This window comes from Arachis stenosperma, chromosome 6 (genome assembly GCF_014773155.1).
Source record: "Arachis stenosperma cultivar V10309 chromosome 6, arast.V10309.gnm1.PFL2, whole genome shotgun sequence".
NCBI classification, from domain to species: Eukaryota; Viridiplantae; Streptophyta; class Magnoliopsida; order Fabales; family Fabaceae; genus Arachis; species Arachis stenosperma.
Window position 1 is genome coordinate 3771314 of NC_080382.1, and position 20812 is coordinate 3792125.

Below are 20812 nucleotides of genomic sequence, written 5' to 3' on the forward strand. Positions count from 1 at the left end.
ATGAGACATGAATTAGTATTGACAATGAAAATGATAAATTATAAGAAATGATCGAATAACTCGAGCTTGGGGCGTTGTCCCCATGTTAGCCAGGATTTTTCCCGTGGTTATTATTAAGCTTGGGGTAATGTCTTCCCCATGTCAACTTGGGGCATTGTCTCTTTTTTCTATGTTAGTTTGGGATTCGTCCCATGGATATTATTGAGCTTGGGGGCGTTCTCTTCCCCATGTCAGGTTGGAGATTCTCCCCATAGTGTATTTTTGAGCTTGAGGACATGTCAGGATGGCTACGTAACCGACAGTTGATATCAACAGCCTTAGGACAGGCATGCATCATGTGCATTTGTTTGTTTGTCTGCTAAGCATTACTTGGGAATGCCTAATTGATTATTTATCATGCTACTTGTTCTATTTGCTACTTGCATTATCTATTTCCTACTTGTGTGTGAATTTGTTTGGTTGCTTGTCTCTGCTGAATCACGGATGATGGAGGAGTGGAGGAATGGCGGATTGGTTAGGTGTTAATGTTAGGTTTTAAAGTAAGTAAGTTTTGGACGCTTAGGTCACTTACCCCCTTTTATGGCTTCTTCTTATAGTTTAAGTTTTATGATTGTATGTTGAAGTTATAGGATTGCCTCTGGCATTTCTAGAACCTTATTTATTACACGCGTGACACCTTTACCATGCTGAAAACCTCCGGTTCTCACCCCATATTGTGTTGTTGTTTTCAGATGCAGGTCGAAAAGCTCCTCGCTAGGCATCTGGTTTTTCCTGAAGCGGAGTAGTCCCCGGTGTATTTTGGGTTTTCAGTTTGTATATGTATGTATATATGTACTAGCTTGCTTTCCAAGAAACTTGATTATTTTGTTCCTCATAGAGGTTACAGGAGAGTTAGAGACTTGTTTCTGTATTATATATATATATATATATATATATATATATATATATATATATATATATATATATATTCTCTGGCCAGCCTTGCCTTCGCAAGTTGAGTTAGGAGCTAGTTTCACTGTATTCTTGACGCTCTTGTTACTCTATCACTTATTCTTATCTTTAATCTTTAGGTTTCGTAGCACGCGAGTAATTCTATTTCTTGAGCGTTGCGCTTTTTATTTCGCGATTATGTTTTACCCGTTTTTCAAGGCTCCTAGTATATTATCTCTTTCCACTATTATATGTAAATATTTTCCGAATAGAGGTCCGTAACACTACACTACCTTTATTCTATGACTTAAACGTAAAACTCTATGTAGTAGGGTGTTACATCTAGCCTCTCTATCCCTCAATTTTTAAAATTAAAGGGAATCCATGTTGAGATTTTGTTTAATTTGGTACTCTAGGTTCAATTTAGCTTGTGGAGCTTAACGGATTTAGTTCGTTTAGTCCGTGGGCACGGTGTGAGTCCTAAACCCTAGTTTTTCTTGTTTGGATTATGTTGGATATTGAATTATTGGATATATGTATGTATATATACGTGTTAGGTATATGAATGCATGATATGAAGATTCTTGGAATCATTGGAAGCTTGATTTGAGAGCTTGGTGGAGTTAGAGTTAAATCTTGGTGATTGAAGCATTGCACTTTTGCTTTGTGGTTTGCCTGGGTTAATACGTTAAAATCGGTCAAGGTATGGTTTATGTTTCACGTATTTAATATATAATATTCTGTGAAAACTTAGGCTAGATAACCATAGGATAAGAATGAATATATGAGGGTATAAATTGCTTAGTGCCTTGTTGATAACTATGAGCCAAGTTAAGTATGGATTTGTTATTTAATGTTGAGAATGAAATTTTGAATATTAAATGATGATTTAATGATGGTTGATAAATTGAGATTAATGAACGTGTATAGATGATGAATTGTTGAAGGTCTTCTTGATATAGTTGTGGAGCTATGCATGAGAATTATTTAGAATTGAGGCATGATAGATGATGGAAGGGTGCAGAGTTGTGTTGTGGTGATATTGCATGTGTTGTAACTAATTTTGAGTATAGAAGGATTGATATTGAATGATGATTTGATGATGATATATGTATGTATGTATGTTGAATAAGTGAAATGAGAATCTTGTGGAATTAAGAAACGATAGGATGTGAGGTTGTTGTGGTATTGATAAGGATATATTGTGTTTATGGCTATAGGTATGGTAAGTGAATTGAGGTTGAGTTTTAAAGAAAATGGAGGTTTTGAAGTTTTGTGTAAAGTTGGTTTTTGGCCGAACTTCGGTGAACCATAACTTGCCTTCCGGGCCCTCAAATGATTCCAAATTTGTTTTTGTATAAAAATTGGGTTCGTAAAATTTATGTCGTTCAAAGAAGGAGAAAAATGATTTAAAACAAAAAAGTTATGTGCGTCGAAAGTCTGGTGTTTAATTTAGCAAATGTACAGATTTCAAACTTAGCCAAAATTTTGATAAAATTTACGCCCACGCGTACGCGTGGGCGGCGCGTACGTGTGGCAGGGGCAATTTGTGTACACGAAACCTTCACACGCATAGGGTAGCTACTGCCTCGCGTGTATGCGTGTGCGGGCAAGCCTATGCATACGCGTGACCCACGTGTACGCGTGACTCCCCTATTTTCAGCATAAGTATTTTGTGCTTTAAAGCTCAACTTTGAACATCCAAACCTCTATTTTTACCCTTTTAACCCTAGAACATAATGATAAGCTTAGTTATAAGCTGAAGCTAGGAAATAGAGATAACTTGGAAATAAAGTAAAGGTTAAAAATGATGAATTGTATAAGAAGGAGGTGCACGTGAATGAGTTTTGATGCTAATGCTTGACTGATTGATTTTCTACAAGTAACATGAAATGTATGTGGTAAGTAAGAAAGTAATGCAAGAAAGTGAGAATTGATGATATTAATTAATTGAGAATAATAGAACATATGATTAATGAGTAAGTGATTATGATTTATTGAGGAAGTGAGGTAATGTCGCGAGTATGCTAGAGATGCATATGTGAGTTAAAGGTTGATTATTTTGAGCTTGGGGTGCTGTCCTTCCCACGTCAGCCGAGAATTTCTCCCGTGGATAATATTGAGCTTGGGGTATTATTTTTCCCATGTCAGCTTGGGGTGTTCTCTCTTCTCCCCATGTCAGCTTGGGACTCTTTCCATGGATGTTATTGAGATTGGGGTGATCTCTTCCCCATATCAGTTTGGGGATTCTCTCCATGGTGTATTTTTTAGCTTGAGAACATGTCGGGATGGCTACGTAACCGACAATTGATATCAACAGCCATAGAGCAGGCATGCATCATATGCATTTGTATGTATGACTTGCTTGTGCATTAGTTGAGATTGCCTAATTAATTATAATATGCTAATTGTCATAATTGATATCTGTATTATCTGTATTCTACCCGTGCTTGCCTTGTCTATTTGTTTGTCATTGTATTTACCGGAGATGGAAGAACGGAGGAAGGATAGAAGGGTTTAGTGTTTAAGTCAAATTCTAGTTAAGTTTCGGAACCCTTAGAAGACCACCTCTTATGGTTTCTGTTTAATATATTAAGATTATAATCTGAGTGTCGATATTCTAGGATTGCCTCTAACATTTCCAGGACCTTATATATTATGTGTGTGGCACCTTTACCATGCTGAGAACTTCCGGTTCTCACCCCATACTGTGTTGTTATTTTCAGATGCAGGTCGAGAGGCTCCTCACTAGGCGTCTGGACTTCTGAAGCGGAGTAGTCTCTGGGTTTTACTTTGATGTACAATTATATATATATATATATATATGTACTTAACTTTCTCTCTGAATAACTTGTTTATTTTGTTCCTCTTAGAGGCTTAAGGAGAGCTAGAGTTTTACCTACGTATTTGAGTTTTTGGGATATGTATATATGTATGTAAATATTCTCCGACCAGCTTTGACTTCACAGGTTGAGTTAGGAATTTGTTATTTTGTATCTTGATCCCAGTTTTGTTATCTTTCACTTGTTAACTACAGCTTTCTTGGCACGCAAATTATCTCATTTCTTTAGCGTTACATTTTTATTCTGTGATTTTGTTTAACTTGTTTTTCAAGGCTTCTAGTTAAATATCTCATTCCCTATTTTTTATATATATACTTTTAGAGGTCGTAATACCTTACTATCTCAGTCTTATGACTTAAGCATAAGTTAAGTGCAGTAGGATGTTACATTATGATATCAGAGCAGTTCGTTCCCATAGAGCCTGAAGAATGGATTGACTATGCTTTTGAGCATACTCTGGATGCCTGTACATGCTAATTAGGATATCTAACTGATATAAGTGGCATGAATATTCATGAGCATGCATTTGGGATTCTAAAACACTAAACTTGAGATATTGAAACTGATCACTTTAATATTAATTATTTGGTGTGAACAGCAGAGGCGGATTTAGGGGGACCAACATAGACCATGCCCTCCTAAATTTTCAAAACTTAAAAATACATTAAATATAATGTTTAAAAGTTTTAACAAATATACATTTTAGTTCAATGGTTAAAGGGAGGCATTTTATACTTCAAACCATGGGTTCAAGTTCAATGTCATGCATTTAAAATTTATTTTCTTTTATTCTTTTAGTTTTTTTATAATTTTTCTATTTATTATTATATAAAAATACTTTGGTTTTTATAATAATTTTTAATTGAATGTAATAAGAAAATATATACATAAAAATAAATTAGATTAAATTTTATTTTGTATAATATTAAAATCAAAATATATTAAGTGAATTATTTATTAATATGAAGATATCTTATATATTATATTATATTCATTAATTTATTTTAAATACATATATTAAAAATATTAAAAAAATAAATTTATATTATTTATGTTATATCTTTTATAATAAGAATAAAAATTCAATTTTTTTTGTAATTTTTCTATCTATTATTATATAAAAATATTTTAGTTTTTATAATAATTTCTAATTGAATGTAATAAAAAAATATATACATAAAAATAAATTAGATTAAATTTTATTTTTTATAATATTAAAATCAAAATATATTTAGTGAATTATTTATTAATATGAATATATCTTATATATTATATTCATTAATTTATTTTAAATATAGATATTAACAGTATTAAAAAAACAAATTTATATTATTTATGTTATATCTTTTATAATAAGGATAAAAATTAAAATTTTATGAAAAAATAACTTTGATATAAATAATTTTTTAAAATTAATTTTAGTTTAAAATAATATTAAAATATATAATTATTTTTTTATTAAAATTTTCAGTTTTAATATGGCACTTTTAATTTTTTTTATTTACGGTCCCCTTTTTATAAGATTTCTGGATCTGTCACTAGTGAACAGGGACCAAATGTCGTCTCGCGAATCCGAGCGAGGTATCCGGAGAAAAAATCTTAGGACCGAACCGATGCAAGGACGTCGAGATGGAAGTTCGGGTGATGGTACAAGTAATGTAGGTTGATACTATAGGTCTATGACCCTTATTGATTTTCTCAAGAGTGGTTCACCTCAGTTTAATGAAAATGTCAACGCGTTGAAGGCTGATCGATGGTTTCGAGACGTGGTGAGGTTTTTGTACACTCAACACGTTCTTGAAGTACAGTCAGTAAAAATAGTAACCTACATGTTGGAGGGAGATGCTCAGAATTGGTGACAGGAGTTATGTCACACCTTGTAGGTGGAGTTAACAGATGTCCCTTGGAATAGATTTAAGACGGAGCTTTACGGAAAATATTTCTTGCATGCACTTTGCACTGCAAAGGAGTTGGAATTAACGCAGCTGAAGTAAAAGGATATGTACATTGCTGACTATACCCGAGAATTCGACAACTTATGCCGTTTTTCAAAAGCTTGTCAAGGAAATCCAGCCGACTATGAGGAGGGAATGTGTGCTGAGTATGAAAAAGGACTTAGGAGAGATATCTTTAACTACGTGTATCGACAAAGGCTAACGAATTTCACTGAATTAGTTAAGAAGAGTCAGTTCGCAGAAGATTGCTCCATGAAATGGGTGATGTTACAAGAAGGCTATGGAAAGACTGCTCCAGACGAGCCGCATAGGGCCAGACTGAGAATGTATTTTGTGTGTGGAGTACCGGAACACATGTCTAGGGATGCTCCGCGTGGGAGAGCCACAGGTGCAGGATGGCCGCAACAGGATCAAGGTAAGTGTGAGACCAAACATGTAAGTTGGATTTATTTTGCTTGGAGCTGGAACTTCGCATATGAGTAGAAAGTTTAGGACTGGTAATATCAAACGTCGTGTTGAGCTTGGATTCAAACTAGGAATTGAGGCCAAGGAGAATGTTTCCGACCGTTTTTGTTAGTAACCGAAATTTTCGAGGACGAAAATTTCTGTTAGGGGGGTAGGATGTAAACCCCGAAAAAATAATAAATAGTTAGCGAATAAATTAATTATTAATCAAAGTGATTAGAAAATAGGATTTGATAGTTTAATGTGATAGAAAAAATTAAAATGAGAATTTCGACAATAATTTCAAAAAAATTAGCTCAAGATTGAGTTGAACGGGCCGAACCATATAAACCAGGCCCAAAATGGGCCCAAAGGCCCAACGCAACCCACCAAATTAAAGAAAGCTCAGCATTCCTCCTGGATGATTTTGGCTTCTTCTTCTTGTGTAAGAGCTATCTTAGTGAGTTTTTCAACTGTCTCAACTAAAGACTGATTCCTTGTCCATCATCGAGCGCGTCCATAAGGCTGCGTTTGTTTCCGAGAACAGGACAGGACAAGACACTGAGAACAGGACATGACAAGACACTGATGGACAGAGACACAAAATTTTGTGTTCTTGTATTCTGTTTGGTGATAAACTAGAACAAATTATGAAAATTCAATTTATTCTCATTTTTTTTCATTCAAAAAATTTGAGGTAAAAAATATAATAATAAAAAATATAGTTATGAAAAATTAATAAGAATAATGAAAGAAAAAATAAAAAATAAGTTGTGTCTCTTGTTAGTGTCTTAGTGTCCTTCCTGTCAGGATGGACACAAAATACACTAATTCAGTGTCCCTGGACACACTGTCTCTGTCCATGTTTCCTCTGCCAAACACGATTTTGTGTCTCTGTGTCCATGTCTCAGTGTCCTGTCTCTGTAAACAAACGCAGCCTAATTTCCTTGCGAGAAATTGCAAGAGACCCTAGCACAATTGATGTGTTTTGGGATTTTCTAGGGTCCACAAGGAATAACTGAGCTGAAGATGCATGACATACGTTTCTTTCATTGGTTTGGTTCTTGGTTGAGTATCCAATGAGTATTTCTATGAGTTCATTGTCAAACCTGTAAATATGAAGTTAGAAAGATGAAATCCACAGAAAGACATTAGCTACAACCTTATCCCAATGTAGAGGCCTAAGTCTTGTTTGGCTAGCACTCTTCTCTCTTGATTCTGCAACCTCTAAGGTGTTGTTTTCCATGTTGGCTTTTCTTTTAGGTGGTGGTGGTGGTGGTGGTGGTGGTTTTGATAATGAAGGCATATGTGATGCTTTTGGAATTTTGTTTCTTGGAGGAGAAGGTGGTGGTGATGGAGGAGGAGGAGGAGATGGTGGTGATGGTGGTGATGGTGGTTGTTAGCGGTCTCACTAAACCCTCATGAACCATCAAACCTGAACCTGGAGATTCGCATAGCAATGGAACCTCTTAAGTCTCATAATGCATATCTTTGAACCAATACATCTATTCTCTTTTCTTCTTCTTTTTCTTCATTATCTTCATAACTAGGATTGAATATTCTAGTTGGGAAACTAGTTTTGAAATGCCTTCTTTGTGTTTCCACCATATACAGAATATCAATCCCATTTTCTTCAGCAAGTAACCCTTTCATATTATTATCAGGAAAAGTCTAGGGGGCCAGCAGTTTTATTGAATTTTGGCCAGCATGTAACCAGCAGAGGAAGGTGAGCCATTGGATGAAATTTCACAATAACCATCTAGATAATAAAAATCTGATATTCTATTGAATCGAGCATTCAATTTAAAATACTTGAAATCGATCACATAAATTAACCCCTGTTATATGCATTATAGGCACATTGTGACAACTACCACATTGAAATTGCCAGCAGCTATAGTTACATACATTTATAAATGAAAAGATGTTCTACAAGACCTTTCAACCATGCTACTTTTCATTCCTTATTCCTTTGTTCTTTCTCAAAACTTTACTTGAACAAGAATCCAAGAATGTAACTTGCCATTGATCTCACCTAAAAACAACACTTGAAAGTATTCCCATAATGTCATCCCATGGTCATGCATTTGTAATGGTTGTGGCTGCTGCAGTCATTGCTATGCTACTTGTTGCTGTGATTTTCTTCTACTTTAAAAAATTTGCTTGCTCTTGGAGTTACCACCATAGACACAGAGTTGCGGCGAGTTTTCAAAGAGAAGCAGGATTTAACCAAGAGGATATAAGGAAAGTTGATAATAAGAGCAATGTTAGGGGGTCAACAATTTTTGTGATTGTTAGCCATCAACTAACCATCAATGATAATTTGATGGTGTGAGATTGGTGTGAAATTTCATCCAATGGCTCACCTTCCTCTGCTGGTTACATGCTGGCCAAAATTCAATAAAACTGCTGGCCCCCTAGACTTTTCCTTTTAGATAATATGAGTATATTGTGTTTGATAAATTAGTAGCATTTTATTTTGAATGTTTATTTTTTTAATTCATATTAGGTTAAATAAATAGTCTATTATACACATTGTACAGATATTTCATTGATTGTTTAAAAGGATTCGAGGATTTATGCCAAGGCATTTAGTAGGATTATAAATTTATGCTGTAGTATATAATCTATGGTGAGACAAATTTTTTGTTAGTGAATTAACTATTGCTCCCTTTTGTTTATGGTGTATGGTAGACGTGCACACGCCCGGGTCTCCTTGAAAAACCCGACCCGGGATCGAAGCGTTTTTGAACATTTTGGCCCAGCTCTGAAACTGACCCATACAATTCAATCGGCTTTGGCTCTGAAACTTGTCCACATCTCACCACACACACAGTCTCCTCTAGCGCTCTCTCCCTCTCAATGTTAGGGCACGCATAAGAACCAGTGCCACCGTTCAGACACCCACCGGCCACCGTCACTGGCCTCACGCTGTTCTTCCTCGGAACCGGCGCTACACTGCTTTTGCTCGACTGCTTCTCGGAACTGGCTACTCTGTTTCTGCGCTGTACAGCTTCTCCGCGCCGCACTTCTCGCCGGCGAACCTCTGGCACGGCGCCACCAACAGCGGCCTCGGAGTGTGAAGGTTACTGCTTTGCTCTTGCTCCTCTTCTTCTCGGCGCTGCTCCTCTTCTTCTCGATGCTTCTCATCTTCTTCTCGATGCTTCTCATCTTCTTCTCGGAGCTGGTGCTCTTCTCATGAGGAAGGTCAGAAGCCCCTGCTCAGCCGCTCCTCTTCTTCTCGGCACTGGTTCTGGTAATGCTTCTGAACTTTTGTTTTTCTAAAATAGGATCAAGGTTAAGCTTTGTTATTACAATTTATAATGCTGGATTTGTTCTGAATTTGTTATTATAATTTATAAGGTTGATTTGTTGTTTTGAACTTCTGATTATTGTTGATTGGTTCTCTTTGCTTGGTTGTGATCTGTTTTGATTTTAGTTACGTATAATGTTGATTTGTTCTTCATGTTTGGGTCTGATTTTTCTGAATTTAATTAAAATATGTTCTAGTTATTGTTGTTTTGTTCCCCTTGTTTGGTTCTAATTTATTCTGATTTTAATTAAAACATGTTCTGATTATTGTTGATTTGTTCTCCTTGTTTGGTTCTGATTTTAGTTAAATATGTTGTTGCTTTGTTCTCCTTATTTGGTTCTGATTCGTGGCCTGGTTTTTACCCGGTCTAATTGTGGCTCGAAAGTGTTTAGGTTTTATCAGGTCTAAGGCCGTATTAGGGTCTAAAAAATAGGTCCAAGATATATTTAGGGCCGAGTCTGGGTTGGAACAAATTCTGTTTCACCCGGTCCATTACACCCCTAGTGTATGGATGAGTGCAGTGGTTTAACTGTCATAACATTAATTCTGTTGCCACTGTTAAACTAGGCAAACAATTGATGACGTTTCCCTTGCATAAGGCAAACGTCTGAGATATGTTACTTGTACAATGGACTCAAATCAACACACATTTTCTATGATCCTGACTATTAAATAAAATATAAAGGTAGTTGTTATGGTGCTTAAAAGTGTTTGCCTAATTTATTAAAAATGATTAAAAATTAATATTTAATTTTAAAAGTATAAAAATAACTAATAATTAAATATTCAGAATTTGCCATAAAAAGTAAGTTAGGCGCCAAGTTATAGGCACCATAGAATTCACCAAATATAAAACTCATTCCATATGAATTTTACACCTCATCTAATAATAAATGAGAAACTATTTACTCAATATACAGAATGAAACAACAACAATAACAAAGTTTTATCCCACCATTGGCTAGATATGTAGAATAAAACGAATACACCAAATATTTTTCTAAAAAAAATTGTTATTTGTGGGCCTAAACAATGTAAGATGCGTTTTTATTTTCTATTTTCATTTTTAGTGTTTTTTATTTTTAAAATTTTGTGAAAGAAGAAAAAGATAGTAAAAACAATAAAAATTTTGTTTTCTTTTTTTACCCCTTATTTTTTCTAATTTTTTTATATAAAATTCTGAAACAGATAATATTGAAAATAAAAATAAAAAGTAAAGCGAAAACCAAACTTCCGAATTGTACTGACTTGAGGATTAGTGAAATTTTTTACTCTAAATGAGCCAAAGTGCATCCTTATCTATATAATTAACCAAACATTAGATGTTATCTTATGAATGAGTACATAAGAGTAAATAACAAGTGTCGGGGAAGTAAAGAATTACCCAGCTCGATCATTTTGAGCAGTTCATTTCATGTCATCCCTGGCATGGTATCATCTGTCATCATCAGATTAACCTTTCCACTCTGCCACCATAACCAATCAAACTATGCAAAGGATCCAACCTACAATTCCAACTGACTAGCATTTCAAAAGAGAAGGAGTTAAAGAATCTAAATGCAGAACTTTAAGCCAGGGGAGCTCTTATCACAGTCTAAGCTAAATACTTAACCACTCTAATTCCATTCTCCACTACCATCACTGATAAATATCAAAATTAATTCACTTTACAATCTCGTATTCAGCCTCAAATAAATAGAGACCTTCTCATTCTGTGGATCTGTAAAGTCATTTGCAACAAATACATGGACAAAATTCTGAATCTCAACCTAACTACATGTAGGCTCCTTCTTCAAGCCACTGCCTTTCATTATCTTTCTAACTTTTGCAACATCCTTCCACCTACCCGCTGAGGCATATATATTGGCAAGCAATATATGTGTCCCTGAATAAGAAGGTTCAAGCTCAAATATTTGTTCAGCAGCATAGGCACCTATCTCCATGTTCTTATACATCCTAGAAGAACTAATCAAAGCTCCCCATATAGCTGCAGTGGGTTTGATTGGCATTTCTTCAATGAAACTTTTAGCTTGATAAAGAAGGCCAGCTCGACCGAAAAGATCAACAATTGTCACATAATGTGAGATTTTCGGTTCAATATTGTACTTTTTCATTAATCCAAAATAATTTTTACCCTCATCCAAAAGCCCAGCACGGATACAAGCAGTAAGAACACTCAGGAATGTGATGTCATTGGGTTCAATCCTAATCCTCAACATTTCTTTGAACTGTTGCACAGTTTCTTTTCCAAACCTAAGCTGGGCATACCCTATAAGCATCGAATTGAAAGAAACCACATCAATCTTGAGCAATCGATTGAAAACCTTTCTTGCATCCTGAATGCTGCCTGACTTTGCATATATGTGAAGAAGAGTGTTCCCCAGGCTGAGCGAGCAGCAGCTTGATGCCGCAAATGAGGGAGGTTCTGACCACCTACTCAATGGTGTTTCTGCGAAGGAATTGGTAGGCACACAGCGAATCCGTCTCCGACGCACTTTTTCTCAAACTCATCTCTGCTAATTTGAGTCCCAAACAACAGTAGGGTTTGAATTCAATTCATTTTTTGTGGAATCCAAACAACAGTACGAGGTGATGATCCAATGTAACAATCCTTTTATGCTTTCCTCTTCAATTCGTGACTTCAAATCACTGCTCATGTGCCCCTGTAAGCTCAACAATTTAACTCCTCTTTTTTGTATGCATTCTTTTTCTCTTTCTTTTCAGCCTAATGTCGCCATAACAACAGATTAACTGTTATGTTGGTTAGTTAGTTAGTTACTGGGATATGTTATTATATGCGCACATGTATAATTAATCAATACAGTACTCTAAGCTTATTGGGTCTTCCACTTTGCTCCGTGATTGCAGTTAAACTCATAGAATGGCGTTTGAATACCATTCGAACCCTTTGGCAATCTTCATCAGCAGCAACTACTTTTTCCGATTCACATTGTGACAGATTGGACGATTTGTGTGTCATTGATGACAGGGACCTTCTTCTTCCAAGTCAGAATTCCGAAACTGGTCTCCATGTTCTGGATCTTATTGGCAGCGGCTCGCTTGAGCCGAACCGATCCATGTACAATGCAATGCTAAAGAGATGCACCCAGTTCGGGAAGCTTAGAGAAGGAAGATTGGTGCATTCACACATCCTTAATTCTAAGCTCAGGGATGACCTTGCTATTCAAAATTCTGTTCTTTTCATGTATGCAAGGTGTGGCAGTTTGGAAGAGGCTCGCCGAGTGTTCGACGAAATGCCGTCCAAAGACATGGTTACTTGGACATCCATGATTACCGGGTATTCCCAGAATGAATGCGCCCAACATGCACTTGCTTTGTTTCCTCAGATGCTACAATTTGGGTCCAAACCAAATGAATTCACGTTATCCAGCTTGGTGAAATCTTGTGGATTTATATCCAGCTATAAGGATGGGCAGCAAATTCATGCATGTTGTCTGAAGTATGGATTCCACTCAAATGTTTTTGTGGGCAGTTCGATTGTAGACATGTATGCTAGGTGTGGATACTTGAGCGAAGCACGATTGGCATTTGACAAGCTGGAAAATAAGAATGAGGTTTCATGGAATGCTTTGATAACTGGATATGCTAGGAAGGGTGAATTAGAGGATGCGTTGGCTCTGTTTATTAGGATGCAGAGGGAAGGTTATAAACCAACAGAATTTACATATTCATCCCTTATATGTGCTTCTTCGAGTATAGGATCTTTGGAGCAAGGTAAATGGCTTCATGCACTTACAATAAAATGGGGCAAAAAATTAACTGGTTACGTGGGCAACACTCTTCTTCACATGTATGCAAAGTCAGGTAGCATTCAGGATGCAAGAAAGGTTTTCAATCGATTGCTCAAGATTGATGTGGTTTCTTTCAATTCGATGCTTATAGGGTATGCCCAGCATGGGTTTGGAAAAGAAGCTGTGCAACAGTTCGAAGAAATGTTGAGGATTGGGATTGAACCCAATGACATCACATTCCTAAGTGTTCTTACTGCTTGTAGCCGTGCTGGGCTTTTGGATGAGGGTAAAAATTATTTTGGATTAATGAAAAAGTACAATATTGAACCGAAAATCTCACATTATGTGACAATTGTTGATCTTTTTGGTCGAGCTGGCCTTCTTTATCAAGCTAAAAGTTTCATTGAAGAAATGCCAATCGAACCCACTGCAGCTATATGGGGAGCTCTGCTTGGTGCTTCTAGGATGTATAAGAACATGGAGATAGGTGTTTATGCTGCTGAACAAATATTTGAGATTGAACCTTCTTATTCAGGGACACATATATTGCTTGCCAATATGTATGCCTCTGCAGGTAGGTGGAAGGATGTTGCAAAAGTTAGAAAGGTAATGAAAGACAGTGGCTTGAAGAAGGAGCCTGCATGTAGTTGGGTTGAGATTCAGAATTCTGTCCATGTATTTGTTGCAAATGACTTTGCAAATCCACAAAATGAGAAGGTCCTTAAAATGTGGGAGAAGCTAAATCATGAAATTAAGGCAATTGGCTATGTTCCAGACACTAGTCATGTGCTTCTGTGTGTAGATCAACAAGAGAAGGAAGTAAGTATACAATATCACAGTGAGAAGTTGGCTCTCGCATTTGCACTTCTAAATACTTCTCCTGGATCCACCATACGTATCATGAAGAATATCAGGGTTTGTGGTGATTGCCACTCAGCAATAAAATATGTGTCATCATTGGTGAAGAGGGAAATCATAGTGAGAGACACTAATCGCTTCCACCACTTTCGTGATGGCTCCTGTTCATGTGGAGACTACTGGTAGTACCAATTATTATCAACAAATCAGGTAGAGTTTTGGAGGGTTACTGGTTGTTGTTCTCTAGTATCTCTGAATATTGTCACTCAACTACTCTACTTGTGGTTTAGTTGATTTTGTAACATTTTTTTTTAATTATACAATCTGGTTATAGTAAATATAAGTGATGATCATGAGTAAGTTACTTTCAAACTTGGTTAAAACAAAAAATTGTGGGCTTGTGAGATACACCTAGCTATTTATTTGAGGCTGAATACGATATTGTAAATTGAATTCATTTTAATATTTATCAGTGATGGAAGTGGAGAATGGAATTAGAGCGGTTGAGTATTTGGCTTAGACTGTGATAGGAGCTCCCCTGGCTTAAGTTCTGCGTTTAGATTTTTTAACTCATTCTCTTTTGAAATGCTAGTCAGTTGGAATTGTAGGTTGGATCCTTTGCATAGTTTGATTGGTTATGGTGGCAGAGTGGGAAGGTTAATCTGATGATGACAGATGATACCATGCCAGGGATGACATGAAATGAACTGTTCAAGATGATTGAGCTGGGTAATTCTTTACTTCCCCGACACTTGTTATTTACTCTTATGTATTCATTCATAAGATAACATCTAATGTTTGGTTAATTATATAGATAAGGATGCACTTTGGCTCCCTTTGTGTTAATTTCACCAGCAAGGATTCTAGGGGCGATCATGTTAATCAGGAAGGGAAAAAAAAGTCTTTACCTGAACTGATAGGTGGGTTCTCTCAAGTCACTGTTTTTCTGTGCTTTCTCATAGCCAGTATCAATTTCTAGACACCCTTTTAATACTTAAATTTTAGTGGTTTTATTAGCAGGTTCTTGGAAGGAGGGAGCAGAGGTGTTTCTGACACTTCCAATTGAAGCTAGTGCAGGTGTAAAGTGTAAGATGCATAAGGGCGTGTTTGTGAGTTTGAGATCTGAGTGGGAGGGGAAGGGAATGGATTGATGAGTAAAGTGAAGTATCTTTTACTTCTCAGATCAAACCTTCCGTTTTCCTTCTGTTCCCTCCAAGACCTCAACTCCAACACGCCCAAATAGTTTCATCACGAGAGATGAAAATGATGGAAAATCTTGGGATCAGATATGTGTTAGTCCACCCTTTCAACTGTCATCATCAGGATTTTCACCATCACCTTGTCCTCCAAGAAGTCTACATCGTGATTGAGACAGAGTAGTGTCCTAATTGTGCATTTTTTTTTTTTTGCCACACCAGTGTTCATGTCAAATTATATGGTATATATTGCGTATCAAAAATGCTGTGTACACAAAAAATTAGTCACTATGTTGTGTATAAATGCATATGTTTCGCACATTTTCAGTGTGTATTTTGCATTATTCTATACGGGTTGTTGATTTGCGATTGATGCTTTGTCATTTGTGTATAGCTTACATAGTTGACTATGTATTTGTTCTACCCTCAATCTATTGTTGACAGTATGAACTTGGATCCAAAAGGGTAATTAGTCCATCACTAATGTTGTGACCACTATTGTTACTGCAAGTTTGCAACCACATGAAGACCTCCTTTCTCTATCTGGTTATAAAAATTAATTCTTTTGGTCCTTGGAATTAGACGATACCAACTTACCCATGCGTGGATAATGTTGGCAGACAAAAATCATGAATACGAGAGTACCAATTATATATAAAACTACAATCATGTTAAATGTACTTAAAAAATCAGCTGCTAATATCAATTATTTATATAAAATATGTTAAAATATAAAATTTATATTGAAAATAAATTAAATATATTTAAACACATATGACAACTGAATCAATGGCTGATTTTTATTGTGTACATGACATTCTTGATAATGCTATTATACACGTCATTACACAGCCTTAATTCCAAGTGTCATAAAATTGACCAAACATAAACTAGCTAGAATAATTATTTATTAATTTATTATTATTAAAAAGGCTATAACCTATTGGAGCAACATTAAGAAATTAACTTGTTTCCAAAAGCATGGACTTCATTCTGAACCATAAAACCACAAGTTACATGTGTTATTCTCTTCAGGATCATTTGTGTGGCTTTGTAGGAAACTCTGGGACAACTGATGGAACTCGCTTTAACAACTCTTCTTGCTTCCATGGTTGTTGAAGTTTTTCCCTTTCATCTAGTAAGGCAAATTTTGTATAGCACAAAAAAAAATGGTTAAGGAGAAACTATGATTCTTATACTGAAGCAAGAGAAACTGATACAAGGTATATGCTAACGTGTATGACTTATAAGCTACTAAGATTTCATGTATTTATTTTTAATAAAATTATAATAATAGGAACAAGGATATTCTCTTTGTCTTCCCTTCAGGTTTGCACGGTCAATTTGATTTTGCAAATAGGTTAGTCGAGTCGCGATCCACTAGCAAGAACATAAAGTGAAGAAGGGTCAGAAAAATAAGAAAGACATTTACAAGCTGTGATAAATGCAACAAACACCAATACCAAAATAACCAAACGTTACAAGATTTTGGTAAGCAAAGCCAATGTTCAACAGAAACAAAGTAATCTATCGAATTCTCTTAATTAGGAATTGTTTAGAATTAGAAGCAATGTTGGGTGGTCCTGCCTTCATTGTTTTTTATATTTTGGCTAATTTACTGTTTATATCAGAACTATGATGGTGCTTTTATTGATTGTTACTCCCTGGTCCCTACACAGCTAATTTGACATTTAATACTGTATAACACACTACCTCGACTAAGGATAGTAGAGAAAGTAAGCAAGAGTCAATGACATGCATAAAATGTCAAAAAACAAATCATTCAAGGCTACTTTCAAAATGGAGCTCAGTTTTCACACATAACATATCAACTCTGTCTCTGTCAGTCTGTGATCACAACGTTTTGGGCTCATAAGTCAGGCAGAAGGGAAAAGGAATGTGCTCATATGATTATGATTATGATTATTAACAAGGATCGACTAATGTAATTCGTGCAATGAAGTCTTATAGATATTTCAAACATTTGAACCTGTACTTAGAAAAGGGTAGATATAACACTTTTCTTTCTTTATTTGCGGGGTGAATAGGTAGATGTTAACTTATAGCTACCAAGAGTCAAAAGAAGCATACATGCTTTGTTATATCCTCATGAAGAATGTTTGCCCTTTCTTGAAGCTCCACCTGTAAAAAAGCAGAGGTAAAAGAATTACTTAAATTTCCTATGATTTTTAAGCTTGTATCAGGTAATTACACTAACTTTAGAGCTACAATTTGACAATTTTAACAGTCAAATTGATACATTAAACAAGTAGAATATGAGTTCTTATTACATTAATACAATTCCTATTTGGGATAGTATTCCTCCAAAAGATAACTTCGAATGTCAAAACAACTTACAACAGTTAGTTTCTGCAGCATTTTGGCTTTCACTTTTAGCCGCAAATCCTCACATTCTTGCTGTAAACAATAGAAAACACAAAGTAATAACTATTACACAGCAATAAACGCTTAGAAGCACAACGTACTGCATACAAAATGTTCATAAATTATTCAAACAAAATAACATGCTCAATGCAGCTGATTGACCTCTGTGAAGTCATTATCAGAAAGCTCGGAGATAGGGATGGCTTCAGACATGAAGGAAACTACCAAAAGCATTCTCCTATAAGCATCATCCTCCAATACAACACCTATAAGTTAAACAGGGGACGTAAGCAAAAAGTTAGGAAACATAGGCCAACACTGTGAAACACAAAGCAACTTAACAAAACTAGCAAATAAAAGGTATCAGTGTAAAATATAGATTATCAAACATGTCTAATTTGATACCTTTAACTCTCACAAGATGGTAAGGCCTTGTCTGCTTACAATCACTGGAATCCATTTTAACTCTAACGAAGGCTCCAACAACCTTTTCCATAGCACTTTCAAGTTGTTTACATAACTCTAGCACCAAGCTTTGTCTTAAGTAAATAAGTCTTATATTACTGGAACTTATGGATGCAAAACGACTAGGCTTGATAGACAAATCCTTCTTTTCCAATAGAAGTTTCCCTTTCGAGCTTGACAAACTCCTTTCCCTACATGAAGTCTGATCACTGAGACCCTTGTTGTCTGGAGGAGTGCTTATGCTTTCATAATTGTCTTCTTCACCATCTGTATCACCCGACTTTTCAGCAAAGTGAAATTCCAATAGAGGATATATTTGATTTTTCGACATAACCTTTTTTCTGAATATAGAAAACAGCATTTCATCAAGGAGGAACTTCTTCTTATCTTGCGAGAGATAGAGATTGTTCTTCTCAATGTATTCACACACGAGAGTCCGTATACCCCACTGTGACAATGGTTCAGTACTAAATTTTCCAATGGACGCAAGGAAGCTAAGGAGAGGTTTCGATCCCCATCCCATAAACTCCAGTGAACTGGACTGCTTCCTTTTGGTTGAGTTGTGTTTATATATAAAAACTTCATCGCCGTCCGATGACATGGAGTCATTCTGACTTTCTTTATCTACATCAGTGACTTTGCTTTGATCTGGAGATTTTTTAACCTTTTTGTTGTAGTTGGTTTCTGCAGCAGAGATATCATCACTAGTTAATCCTTCGTTTAGCTTAATAATTTCCCAGTATTCCTTGAATAGACCCTCATATGTATCTCTTCCATCCACTCTTATCTTGTTCTGCAAGGAACAAACAAATTTTATTAGAAACTGCCAACTATAGATATCATCTCAACTTAAATTATAATATGATTCCAATTACCAATCTGATCATTATCATTTAGCTGTTTCATCTTTCATCCAAAAGAACAAAAATGAAGGTAACAATTTTGGCTCAATAGTCTAGACTCACATATGTTGCAAAGACCTGACCAGCCATTTATTTTATCTCAACTACAAATGTTAAACAGCCTTACTTCTCACACTCTCATATGTTAATATTGCGCATTATCTTGTACACTCAGAAACTGAAACATCCACAAATTAGAGAAAAGATATAGCAATAGTTTCACCAAAATTTTCTGTCTTTGTTAGTTACATAGTAATTGACGTAAGTCACATAGTAATTGAAAACTAGTATATATCCTTTGCCATAATGCTTCCTAATATTATGAAGTTAGTGCAGAAAAGGGTGTAGCAGCTAAATTAAATGCAATTATGGATTCGACGTAATCAAGAATTAATTTGGTAAAAAAATAAATGGCATTCGATATTATCACACCTACCCCCTGAGAGTCCCGCTCCAAATTATGTTCGATAATTTTGACTAGCGGCGCGCAGTCACAGCATAATCCTTTATCACCCTTGACAGTGATAAATTCTGAGGAAGGCAAGCACTCTTTGCACAAAGCATTTGGACAACCAAGGCAATAAAACTTTGCGGACTCCTTGCATTCATAGCAATAATGCCAAGCTGATAATATAACATACAAATGCAGCATGTCAGTTATGTCAACCTAATCATCTAGTCAATGAAAGAGCTTAATCTCATGGTAATTGGACATGCAAAAACCTAATGATTTAGTTAGGGTTTGGTGTACTCAATCAGGAAAGAAGCAACCATAAAGAATAAAATTCAATGTATTTACTATCATGCATCAAACTTGATGGAACCACTAATGGAAGGCCATCTAGTTTGCAAATCAAATTTTCCCATTTAAAAGAAGACTAATCAGTATCAGTAATCACAATCACATTTGGCTACCCAGCAAGAACTCTACTACATTATCAAGAAACTCAAATGGCTTACCACAAATCCAAGATTTGTCCTTCTTAGGAGTAACAGGAACACAGTCCGTGTGATAAACCTTCACACAGTTCCTGAAAGCAAAAGTATCAGAGTCAACCCATACCATACTATACCATAACTGGTGAAGCTTATTACAATTGAAGAATTAAAAAAGATTTAAAAAAAAAAATAAAGCAACTGAATCGTTTTAACTCCCTCCAAAAAAAAAAGAAAGAAGAAGGATCAAACCTGCGATCGCATACAATGACTTTTCCACCATCCTTGCATTCAAAGCACCAATCTTCGGGTTCTTTTGGTGGACAGAGTTTTCTCTTCTTACCACCACTTGTGCTGTTATTTGGCATTCTCTCAAATTCTGAACTGTCATTCACTTTCTGCAGCTTGGACCTCTGCAGAGTATCAGCTTATAAATAGTAATCAGGGTCTTGTCTTTTTCTTTTTCAGTTGGACCTCTGTAGAGTATCAGCTTATAAATAGTAATCAGGATTTGTCTTTTTCTTTTTCAGTTGCGTCAGTCTCCAATAAAAACAAAAGGAGTAATTATTCTTCCGTAGTTTCTATAGTTTTATCAAATTTATAATTAAGTTGTTATATTTTTGTTCACTTGAACTTTTATATTATTTTTAATTTTTTAGTTAAATATTTGACAATACAAAAATATTAGAGTTAATAATTTTTTTAAATTAAATATACTCACAATTAAAAATATAATTAGATCTTTAACTAAATATATTTAAAAAAAAGTATTTGATTAATTTTATTATTTTTATATGAAAATAATTTAATTATAAAAATTAAAAATAATATAA

The 20812-nt window shown here is 35.4% G+C and overlaps 2 protein-coding genes across 7 annotated transcripts; one reads left to right on the forward strand and one right to left on the reverse strand.

Annotated features, from left to right (window-relative positions):
• Positions 1-9060: 9060 nt before the first annotated feature.
• On the forward strand, positions 9061-15977 carry LOC130935510 (pentatricopeptide repeat-containing protein At3g24000, mitochondrial-like). Of its 6 annotated transcripts, none has more exons than XM_057865282.1 (5): positions 10213-12150; positions 12354-14305; positions 14743-14824; positions 14910-15015; positions 15116-15977. In XM_057865282.1, the coding sequence occupies exons 1-2, from the start codon at positions 12078-12080 to the stop codon at positions 14279-14281; spliced, it is 2001 nt and encodes a 666-aa protein (XP_057721265.1). In that variant the 5' UTR covers positions 10213-12077; the 3' UTR covers positions 14282-14305; positions 14743-14824; positions 14910-15015; positions 15116-15977. The 6 variants fall into 6 exon arrangements, with proteins under 6 accessions (XP_057721267.1, XP_057721265.1, XP_057721262.1 ...); XM_057865279.1 differs by having other exon boundaries at positions 10215-12150; positions 14688-14824; positions 15116-15976; XM_057865280.1 differs by having other exon boundaries at positions 10216-12150; positions 14704-14824; positions 15116-15976.
• A 157-nt stretch (positions 15978-16134) lies between these two features.
• LOC130935864 (uncharacterized protein At5g08430-like) lies at positions 16135-20427 on the reverse strand. Its single transcript, XM_057865770.1, has 9 exons — positions 20232-20427; positions 20004-20074; positions 19480-19667; positions 18082-18934; positions 17839-17942; positions 17650-17709; positions 17383-17433; positions 16600-16671; positions 16135-16442 (listed from the first exon to the last, which is right to left on the reverse strand). The coding sequence occupies exons 1-9, from the start codon at positions 20345-20347 to the stop codon at positions 16329-16331; spliced, it is 1629 nt and encodes a 542-aa protein (XP_057721753.1). The 5' UTR covers positions 20348-20427; the 3' UTR covers positions 16135-16328.
• Between the last annotated feature and the right edge of the window lie 385 nt (positions 20428-20812).

Coding starts and splice junctions, on each gene's coding strand:
- LOC130935864 (XM_057865770.1), bottom strand. CDS start 20,347: ATGCCAAATAACAGCACAAGTGGTGGTAAGAAGAGAAAACTCTGTCCA. Junction 17,943..18,081: donor CCATCTTGTGAGAGTTAAAG/GTATCAAATTAG, acceptor TTTAACTTATAG/GTGTTGTATTGGAGGATGAT. Junction 17,434..17,649: donor TGCTGCAGAAACTAACTGTT/GTAAGTTGTTTT, acceptor GCTTTTTTACAG/GTGGAGCTTCAAGAAAGGGC.
- LOC130935510 (XM_057865282.1), top strand. CDS start 12,078: ATGATCCAATGTAACAATCCTTTTATGCTTTCCTCTTCAATTCGTGAC. Junction 12,151..12,353: donor ATCACTGCTCATGTGCCCCT/GTAAGCTCAACA, acceptor CCGTGATTGCAG/TTAAACTCATAGAATGGCGT.